This window comes from Haliotis cracherodii, unplaced genomic scaffold (genome assembly GCF_022045235.1).
Source record: "Haliotis cracherodii isolate W230 unplaced genomic scaffold, xgHalCrac1.p SCAF_7, whole genome shotgun sequence".
Classification (NCBI taxonomy): domain Eukaryota; kingdom Metazoa; phylum Mollusca; class Gastropoda; order Lepetellida; family Haliotidae; genus Haliotis; species Haliotis cracherodii.
Genome location: NW_027266330.1, coordinates 14,357 through 26,144, shown reverse-complemented (window position 1 = coordinate 26,144; position 11,788 = coordinate 14,357). Strand labels below are relative to the sequence as shown.

At 41.1% G+C, this 11,788-nt stretch overlaps 1 protein-coding gene across 1 annotated transcript; it reads right to left on the bottom strand.

The window, feature by feature from the left end:
- Positions 1 to 2,586: 2,586 nt before the first annotated feature.
- Positions 2,587 to 4,640, bottom strand: LOC139447853 (uncharacterized). Its single transcript, XM_071229331.1, has 2 exons — positions 4,571 to 4,640; positions 2,587 to 3,362 (listed from the first exon to the last, which is right to left on the bottom strand). The coding sequence occupies exons 1-2, from the start codon at positions 4,638 to 4,640 to the stop codon at positions 2,587 to 2,589; spliced, it is 846 nt and encodes a 281-aa protein (XP_071085432.1).
- Between the last annotated feature and the right edge of the window lie 7,148 nt (positions 4,641 to 11,788).

The window sequence follows — 11,788 nt, the reverse complement described above, 5'->3', positions numbered from 1 at the left end:
TTGTATAGTATGTGCTTTTAAATTGGTAAAATGATTATATAACTGTGATTGTTAGTGGCTGTACCTTCAAAGGGGATTGCAGTAGCGTACAATAATTACTGAGAGGGTACATAAGTCCTACTTCAAAGTATTTTTCATTTTCCATTTTTTTAATCATAGAATTCTTGTTGTTTTTAACTGATTTGGCTTTAACTTGCTGACAATCACCAGTAGCCAGAGCGATGGTGTAAATCCTGCTGGGTGACAATGTAGGTAGCAGAAGTATTGTAAGTCCCCATGGTACCTAGTACGTTGACCTACCTTTGGCTATTGGTGATCTATAGCCAATTTTTATTGTGTACTGTTATGAATTGTTACGAATTTTATTATGATATACTAGTTTTACAATCTACATCTGTGATAGTCTAGTGATTTTACTGTCCTTTGTCTACAGATTTTAATGTCTATATTTATGCATTATTAATGTACAACTTGATTTAGTCACGATATGACTGAAATATTGCCGATGTGACTATAAATATTAACTCACTCACTCTTCACTTTTACAACGAGCATGTGCACTGACATGACAGACAGACAACGTAGACGGCCTCTCAACTCAGCCTGTACCCTCGGTTTGGCATCCTATTGGAGTTGAGATCAATCAAGACAAAAAGAGTCAGTTCAATCAATCACTGTTTAATAATGAACAACAACATCAACCAGATACATAGGAAATACAAAGAGACAACTGAGGAGGGAGTGCTTTGCATGTCCTTACAACAACGTGAAAACCTTTCCTCTTCCATCTTCAAGCTCTTCGAGTGAAGATGGGGTCACCATAACATGTGATCCTCCAAACAGGTCCCAACCATGTTGGGCACCCATCAGCAACACAGGTACAGTCTATGGCCTCCCTGAAACGGACACGACGCATCACTTGACCACTGTTGCAGCTTATCTATCTCAGCATATTGTTGTGCCGACAGGCACTACATTGACGTTGTAGGGAAGTGAGTTGAGCTTCTCCACAAGGATCCTCGTCAACGTTTTCGTCATCTTTGCAAACCATTGGCATACCTGAGGAGAAGACATCCTCCGGTGATGCTGGCGACCAAGAAGCATCAAGCAGGATGGGTGTGTCCAGATCAATGCAAGGGAGGGCTGTCAGCTGTCATCATCATCATAACGGCATACACATCCCAAAGAATAGAATGGTACTTACAGCTGTTCTTGATGAGATATCTTCAGAGACAATTTCTTCTGTGGTGGTCTTTTTGCAGGTGTTGTAGGTGTTACAGGTTTCAAAATGGATGTCCCTTTCGTTTCGGTGTCTGCTGCTGCTGCTGTGGTAGTAGATGGTGCTATTGTGGCAGCTGCTGTGGTTGCCGCTGTTGTTGTTGTTGCTGCTGGTTCGCTTGTTTTTTTCTGGGTCTTTATCGTCTTCTTCAGTGCTACTTTCTTGGGTTCAGTCAGTTTCCTCATCTTTGAATGTATCATGTCGCACATCACTTCGTCTTCGCATGTAACTTGGCGCCGTTGCCTTTATCTTTGCACACATCACGTCGTACACTTCACCCCACAGTTCAGCGGTCATTTCACCGTTCCCATCTCCACTGCCTTTACCACCCGTGTCGCTCCGTGTCTTGGCATTCATAAGTTTCGACATGATGTTGTCTGTATTTTCTGTTCGTTGTTTCTTTTCAAGTCTTCACGGATGTGTGTCAACACTTGATGGTATTCTCTCCAAACACGTGTTTCTTCCAGATAAAATGCCAACAGCTAACACAACGTGAGGAACATCAATCAGAGGGACGATGTTGTGAGAGGAGAGCGTCTGTCAGCTTTAAGACATTGACGCCCTACTTTGTGATTGGTCTGTTCCGGTGCCTGGTCTGAGCCTCAATTTTTCGAAAATGGACCATCACTTGTGTTTCTTTTCCATAGGGTCAGGCTTGTAGCATGAGAGAGAAAGCACAACCTCGGTTTGACCAGTCTGAGCCCAGCATGGTCCGAGCGTGGCCTCTGATTGGTTCAAAACCCAAGCTTCTGATTGGTCAGATTTAGATCCGTTTTTTTTCTGTAGGTGTCCATGTCGAATTCACTTTCGATCCGTTGTGACAACCCCAATGGTATGAAATAAAAAAATTATCTAGTCGTCTCTGTACCCAAAGGGGAGCATGTCTACAGTCAGCCATGTGGTTTCATCGTAGAGGAGGCGCCGCTTGTCGTAAACGGTGCGATAGTCTTTTCAGGTGGGCCGGGTCACAAGAGCGTTCCCGTGTCAAGGTCCTTTATGAACGATCTGATGAGGGTAATCCAAGCTGATTTTCTCCCCCTCCTTCCCAGGCCGTCGTTCCAGTATCAGTCCTTTCATGGTGTCAAAGTTGAGGTGTTGTTGGTTTCTGTAATTCAAGGTGAACCCTCGCACTTTGCAGATCGTGCGTGTTCCATCGGGTTCATTAACTCATAGCCATAGTTTTGGGGGCCTCCTGACACAAACGTCTTGATGGTGTTTCCGTCCAGTTCATCTGTAAACTCACCCAACGAATGGCCCAGCTGTGGATTCGTGTTGTGGGGTCAGTGAATGTACATGATGCTGGTGGGTCACAGGGTCTTGTACTTTGACACGGACAGTGCTTGTGCGTTGACCCAAGCAGCTATTGCGACATTGAAATGAGAATGATGGGTTTGGGATTCTTCTTTGTGGGTAAAGGTCACTTCCACGATGTGTTCGTTGACGACGGTGACATCCTTGATGGTATTTCGTTCATCCCTCCACAAGGCAAAGTACTGTGCGGGGCCGTTCATATAGACGTTCTGACTATAGTCTAACCGCTGTCCGAACTTGCCCCAGAGCAAATTAAGACAGAGCTTGGCAATCATGCGAAGTCCTGGTGTTTTTTCGATGCGGTCCTTGTCCAACCGAATGCCTTCTTTGTCATAGATCTCCTGGATGTAAGTGTTGTGATTGGTACATCCCTCTGGGTATCCACTGGCTTCTAGCTTCTCCTTGAAATGATGGCCGATATAGGTGTCCAAGAGTCCTTCTTGCTGGGTGTTGGTGTCATGCTGTACAAAGGTGTCAAAATGCCAAACGTTGAAGATCTGAAGCACCTTGTAACCATTCTTCTTCACGGCTTCATGGAGTTCTGCGGTGGCGTACGTGCCCACCCATGACCTCTCTTTGTCCGTGTGCTTGCAGGGTGAGTCTGACCGGGTATCGGCACATGTTCGGCACAAAGCACAGAGCAGTTGTCCACCCGATATGTAGGGAAGTAGCGTATGGTAGATTCCTTTCGGGGGTAGGACATGACATTGGATAAGTCCTTTCAACTCAAACAACGTGTCCACAGTTGGTTGATGGAGAAGGGTCAGGTGTCCTGTGGGAAACGCCCCGGTCTTACAAATGTAAGGATAAAGTGAACAGATATCGATATATTTGATTGTTTCACCTTCTTGGGCTTCATAGCAAAATCAAGTGGCATCGGTGCGTCCTCCATAGAAGGCGTGCACGTGGATACAGTGGGGTCCCTGCAAGAAAGCACGTAGAGTGGAGTCCTCCTGTTGCACTTTTTTAAACTCATGCTCCCACAGGGTGACCACAAGAGACTCAGGCGGTAGCGGGTGTCGGTATAACGTGCTCCCATCGATGTGCCCAGGAAGGGATGAGGTTCTCCACGCTCGGTCTTTTGAAATGCCAGAAACACCCTAGGAATTCGTCGATGGTGCCTGTCGCTGGATTGTAGCCATCCACACTGTACCGATGTTTACCCTCTCCACACGTGAACTCATTTTCACCACCATTCCTGGCATGCTGGAGGTGGGGTCGGTCTCAATCAGATAACTTAACCAGGACTGAGAATAGTTTCTCTTGGGTTGGTAGCCGGGAGGTGGAAGAATGGCGATGGTATCGGGTTTCAGATCGTGATTTCATGGTGAGCACAGCGGCTGTCATCACCTCTACAAAGGGATCCATGCGAACCGTCCTGTCGGAAGTCAGCGCATTCCCGTCTCAAAATGTCGACATCGCTCTGACAGCAGGCTAAGAGTTCTTCTTGAAGAACAAGGCTCCTTCTTGGACTTTCTGGGTATGCCACTGGAGGAAGGCAGTGCGTTCTGCAGGAGACATGCCATCGGTATCGTACATGACGGGTGGTGGATAGGGACCTCTGTAGGTCTGGTTGGCTTTGGTATTGAAAAGTGTGGAAAATACCCTTTCTTCAGTTCATTCAGGGCAAAGGTCTTTGGAAATGCTTTCAGCGGATAAGGTATGAAATTCAAACTGTCTTCGAAATCTGTCCATTCCGAAACTTGGTGGGGAGTTTCTCTAGATGTGGGTACAGGCCCTTCAGGATCAAGTGCAGATCATAGGATCGCATGTTATGTGCCATCACATAAATGAGCTCCTCCTCCTTCTTGACCATGGTGGACCAATGGGGTGGGCGCGCCACCTCCATGGATTCCTCCCCCTTGCCCCCCTCATCCTGGGGTGATGAACGTCGCTGACGTTTTGTTGGTGAATGGGTTGAGAGGGTTCAGTCCTGTTTTCTCTTCCTTAGCCATGCCGTTGTCTCCTTGTGTATGCTACCTGTCTCCTCCTCCTCTTGGTTCTTCTTCTTGGGTTTTCGGCCAGCTTTGTCAACCAGACATATACACATCGCGTCGCATTGTGGTGCCTCAAAACATGCTCTCGCGGCTGGGACCATAACCTTTTTCTGTCAATGTACAGCGTTTGCACAACTCCTTGCTCGGTTCACCGATGCATCATCCACATCCTAACTGCACCATGCACAAATTTGGGATGTGCTCCCCCGTGTCTTGCATGCATTCAAAATCATAGAAGACGTATTTCATGTTGTCTCGTCGGTTTTGGTTGTAGCATTCTTCCTCTTCCCCCTCTTCCTCCTCTTCCTCTTCCTCGTGGGCTTCATGGAGGGGCGTCATGTAACAGCGATGGTCTGTGGTCATGTGTTCTCGACACACTAAGCAGGGACGTTCTTCATCGAGCACTTGTGATGAGCAATGGGGGTCTCCAAGATGTGGACCAGCTGATAACAGGCCGGGCACCATCATGACTGCTGTTGCTGTGGATGGTTGAGTCTACTTCCTGTTTCCAACCAGCTTTTCTTTGTTGGACCCACAAGCTGTGCAACGTAGGGCACCCAGATGACATACCCAGATGGCAGCAAGTTCTGCTTCGACGATCCTTGTCTTGTAATAAGATTGGACATGATGTTGCTTCTTGGACAGCAGCGGAAAAGATTTTCTTCTTCTTCTTCTTCAAAACGGCCTTTTTCAGGGCCACCCATCTCACTCGAAAGAATGCTTTCATCCTTTGCTTTGCCACCACGTCTCAAAATACTCGTATGTATGTATGTGTACACGAGTGGCATCACGTTTGCAATGAGATACGAGTCAAACATCACGTTTGAAATTTCTTTTCCATAGGAAATTGATGTTACCGTATGAGAGGAAGCACAACCTCGGTTCGACCAATGAGAGCCCAGCATGGTCCGGGCGCGGCCTCTAATGTGTCCAAAACCCAGGCTTCTGATTAGTCAGATTTTGATCTTGATGGTACTTTCATCTACATAGATGATACTTTCATCTACGTAGATGATACTTTCACCGACGTAGATGATACTCTCATCTGCATATATGATACTTTCATCTACAGGGATGATACTTTCATCTAAATGGATGATACTTTCATCTACAGGGATGATACTTTCACCTACATAGATGATACTTTCATCTACATAGATGATACTTTCATCGACGTAGATGATACTTTCATCTACGTAGATAATACTTTCACCTACGGAGATGATACTTACATCTGCATAGATGATACTTTCATTTACAAGGATGATACTTTCATCTACAGGGATGATACTTTCACCTACATAGATGATACTTTCATCGACATAGATGATACTTTCACCTACGTAGATGATACTTTCACCTACGGAGTTGATACTTACATCTGCATAGGTGATACTTTTATCTACAGGGATGATACTTTCATCTACATAGATGATACTTTCATAGACATAGATGATACTTTCATCTGCATAGATGACACTTTCATCTACAGGGATGATACTTTCATCTAAATAGATGATACTTTCATCTACAGGGATGATACTTTCACCTACATAGATGATACTTTCATCGACATAGATGATACTTTCATCGACGTAGATGATACTTTCATCTACGTAGATGATACTTTCACCTACGGAGATGATACTTACATCTGCATAGATGATACTTTCATTTACAAGGATGATACTTTCATAGACATAGATGATACTTTCACCTACGTAGATGATACTTTCACCTACGGAGTTGATACTTACATCTGCATAGGTGATACTTTTATCTACATAGATGATACTTTCATCTACATAGATGATACTTTCATCTACGTAGATGATACTTTCATCTGCATAGATGATACTTTCATCTACAGGGATGATACTTTCATCTAAATAGATGATACTTTCATCTACAGGGATGATACTTTCACCTACATAGATGATACTTTCATCGACATAGATGATACTTTCATGGACGTAGATGATACTTTCTTCTACGTAGATGATACTTTCACCTACGGAGATGATACTTTCACCTACGGAGTTGATACTTACATCTGCATAGGTGATACTTTTATCTACAGGGATGATACTTTCATCTACATAGATGATACTTTCATCTACGTAGATGATACTTTCATCTGCATAGATGATACTTTCATCTAAATAGATGATACTTTCACCTACAGGGATGATACTTTCATCTACATAGATGATACTTTGATCGACATAGATGATACTTTCATCTACAGGGAAGATACTTTCATCTACATAGATGATACTTTCATCTACGTAGGTGAAACTTTCATCTACAGGGATGATACTTTCACCTACAGGGATGATACTTTCATCTACATAGATGATACTTTCATCTACAGGGATGATACTTTCATCTAAATAGATGATACTTTCATCTACGTAAATGATACTTTCATCTGCATATATGGTACTTTCATCTACGTAGATGATACTTTCATCTGCATATATGGTACTTTCATCTACGTAGATGATACTTTCATCTACGTAGATGATACTTTCATCGACAAAGATGATACTTTCACCTATGTAGATGATACTTTCATCTACGGACATGATACTTTCATCTGCATAGATGATACTTTCATCTAAATATATGATACTTACATGTACAGGGATGATACTTTCATCTACATAGATGATACTTTCATCGACATAGATAATACTTTCATCTACAGGGATGATACTTTCATCTAAATAGATGATACTTTCATCTACGTAAATGATACTTTCATCTGCATATATGGTACTTTCATCTACGTAGATGATACTTTCATCTGCATATATGGTACTTTCATCTACGTAGATGATACTTTCATCTACGTAGATGATACTTTCATCGACAAAGATGATACTTTCACCTATGTAGATGATACTTTCATCTACGGACATGATACTTTCATCTGCATAGATGATACTTTCATCTAAATATATGATACTTACATGTACAGGGATGATACTTTCATCTACATAGATGATACTTTCATCGACATAGATAATACTTTCATCTACGTAGATGATACTTTCACCTACGGAGATGATAGTTACATCTGCATAGATGATACTTTTATCTAAAGGGATGATACTTTCATCTACATAGGTGATACTTTCAAGCTCACATAGTTACTTGAGACAAAGTACAGTCAACTTTAAGTCTGCACACATGGTACAGCAATCACAGATCAAAATCAGTAGAGTACTGGCCAAGATTCTTGGTAGTTGACACAACCTGACAAGACTCCACTTAAATTGAACCCTTTCGCACTTTCTAAGGGCATCTATGGAATAGCGGGTGACGTTAAAATTATTAAAAGATTGAGAACAGGATCAATACTCATTGAACGTGCTAAACGACAACAAGCAACAAACCTGATGTCAATCAATGAACTTGTTGGGGTCTCAGTAAATGTGTCTCCCCACAAAAACCCTCAACACTAGTAGAGGCATCATCAGAGATCGTGATCAACTCTTTGGAGATATGTCAGAGATGGATATTGCTTATGAAATGAAAGAGCAAGGTGTTATATTCCAACAAATACTTACCTGTTTTCTTTTTCTTCACCAACAGCACCCAAATCAGTAAAAGCAGGCTATTGTGAACTACATGTAGATGTGTATATTCCAAACCCATAGAGACGCTTTAAATGTCAGCAGTTTGGCCATGGGATAAATTCCTGCAAAAACCAAATCACGTGTGCGCATTGTAGTGAAACATTTCATGTCACTGAGGACTGTAACAGTGATTTCAAAAAATGCAAAAACTGTTCTTGAGCTCACTCTTCATACAGTTAAAAATGTCCAGTTTGGAAAAAGGAATTAGAAATCAGCACAATAAAATGTACCAGAAACATCACTTACATTGAAGCAAAGAAACTCGTGCCAAATTCTGAACGGAATGAAACATATGCATCAGTTACCAAAACTCCCACACTTTCGACAGTTACAACAATATCAATCCAATGCCAAACCGATTTGACATGGGTCAATTCTATTAATCCTCAGCCTATCCTACCTTCTGATACTTCAACACAGACTGTAGACCCTATTCCAACTTCTCAGACTACTGGAACTTTACCTTCTTCTTCTGTGACATCATCTAAACCAACATCAAAATCAAGATCACAACCATCATTCGGTACCAGGAGCAGAATCTTAAAAAAGAAAGAAATGTCAAAAGCAACAACACACACTCTACTACAAGGCGAAAAAGCCAAAATCGTAGACTACCGAAAGGATCAGGTGATCCTATCACAATTTACAATACATTTGGATCGCTGGAAGAGATGGATGTTTCAGAAAACATCTATCGAAGAACTACAAGTTTGTTGCCTACAAGAAATGGGCGAGGTAGGTCTCCAATCAATCCCCCCAAGAGATGAATAACACTGATTCAGTGGAATTGTAGAGAATTGATAAAGGTTCATTCTCTCACCTAAACAAGTGTCTATTTGTTGTATGAGAAAGGTTCATTCTCTCACCTAATCAAGTGTCTGTTTGGTGTATGAGAAAGGTTCATTCTCTCACCTAAACAAGGGTCTATTTGTTGTATGAGAAAGGTTCATTTTCTCACCTAAACAGGGGTCTATTTGTTGTATGAGGAAGGTTAATTCTCTCACCTAAACAAGGGTCTATTTGTTGTATGAGAAAGGTTCATTCTCTCACCTAAACAAGTGTCTATTTGTTGTATGAGGAAGGTTCATTCTCTCACCTGAACAAAGAAGCAAGAGGAGCTCATGAATAGTTTGTTTGAGAAGGACGTTCCTTGACGTAAGGTCAACCTCGTGGTTCACAAACTACTTCCAAATCAAATGCAATCTTTTACTTACATCTACAGCCACTGAAAGCGATCCGATTGAATTACATATTTGTGTTCAGTTGTATCTAAGTCCACACAACTATCACATGTCGCGAGTGATTCATTATTAATGCAATCATAATACTCGAGACATAAAAATATTACAACATATTTCATTTGTTCTTGACAACATCTTCACTGACAGCAACGTCGAAGGTACTTCCTTTTCAGTTTTCATTTTCAATATGGAAAACTGTTCGTTATTATTACAAACTTCCATGAACTATTAATAGCTTGGTGTTACATTTTGACGTAAAATATCATGGACTCGCTTGTATATCAATGTGTCCATTTAATGAAAGGGACCCGTGAATATCCGGGGTAGAATGGTTCTTCAGCAACCCATGCTTGCTGTAAAAGGCTACTATGCTTGTCGTAAGAGGCGACTAGCGGGATTGGGTGGTCAGGCTGGGTGACTCGGTTGATGCATGTCATCTATCCCAATTGCGTGTATCGATGCTCATGATGTCATTTACTGGATTGTCTGGTCAAGACTCGACTTTTTCCAGACCGCCGTCATTTCGTTGGAATATTGCTGAGTGCGGCGTTAAACAACAAACAAACAATAAAAGGAAGTACTGTTTCGAATTATGGAAATCTTTAAATCTTTGGTACTCTTGCCTTATAAGACATTCTTAACATTTTAGACACTAAACTATCCTTATGCTCTTATACGGTTCAGAGGTTTGGAGTTTATCAAGTCCACAGAAATACAGTTGGTACATTCATATCTCTGTAAAAGGTTACTTAGTATTAAACAAAGTAGTCCCACAGCGATGGCATATTATGAATGTGGACACACAGCTTCTATAGATGAGAGTAATAAAATATTGGAAACAGTTGTTATATATGCCAGAATGTAGATTGCCCTGTGATAATTTGATGCTGGTATCTGAATAAATAGTGCTAGAAATGAGTCATACACTGTTAAATGTTTACTTTATAAATGGGACCTTTCATATGTTTTGAAAAATCAGAGACTTTTAAGAAAATCATTATGTGTTTTTATTTTCAATAAGACATACTTTTATGATTCCTTCCAAAAAATGCGTATCCACTCCAGATTCCTCAAATTTGAATATTATTAGACTCCTCAATTTCATATATACACATCTAATTTAAATAAGAACACAAAAAATCGACTGCTTTTTAATGTGAAATTCCAAGAACAAGGTTACTCAGGTTACCTTTCATTGTTTAAAAATCGTGCAATCCGTGATATCGTCACGTGATATCGTTAGAATAGCGGGGTAAACCATACTCACTCACTCACCTATACCAGGTCTTCCCTGGTGCACCCATCGTTATAACGAGCCTCTCTGCGTTACCGCGTGACCACACTACGATATATCAACTACTTTTGGATACTGCGAGAGTAGGTCCCAAGGTGCATATTTCTGTCAAACGTGGCCACTTTATGGGTTTGGTGGTCAGGCTCTGTGAGCACGAGTGTGTTTGTTACGCTGCTATTAGCAATATTCTAGCAGTATCAACACGAGGGACATCAAAAATGGGCTTTACACATTGTATTCATAAGGAGAATTGAACCTAGGTCTTCAGCGTGAATAATCACAGCTACTAATCCCTACTGATGTACTATGTACTATTGTCTATACAGCGTTACTACTGATGTACTATTGTCTATAGAACTTTACTACCAATGTACTATGTACTATTGTCTATACAGCGTTACTACTGATGTACTATTGTCTATACAACTTTACTGCTGATGTACTTTTGTCCAGAAAACCTTAGTGTTGTGTACTTTTGTCTATACAACTTTCCTGCTTATGTACCTTTGTCTATATAGCTTTACTGCTGATGTACTACGTGTATGTACTATTGTCTATACAGCTTTACCGCTGATGAACTAAGTACAATTGACTATACAGCTTTATTACCGATGTACTTTTGTCTAAACAGCTTTACTACTGATGTACTTTTGTGTAAACAGCTTTACTGCTGATCTACTTTTGTCTATACAGCTTTACAACTGATGTACTATATACTATTGTTTTTTTTCAGCTTTACTCCTGCCGATGTACTATTGGCTATACAATTTACTACTGATGCTATACAGCTTTACTACTGATGTAGTTTTGTCGATACACCTTTACTACTGATCTGCTATGTACTATTGTCTTTACAGTTTTCCTACTGATGTACAATTGTCTATACAGCTTTACTACTGATGTTGTTTTGTCTATACAGCTTTACTACTGCTGATGTACTATTGTCTCTAAAGCTTTACTACTGATGTTGTTTTGACTATACAGCTTTACTACTACTGATGTTGTTTTGTCTATACAGCTTT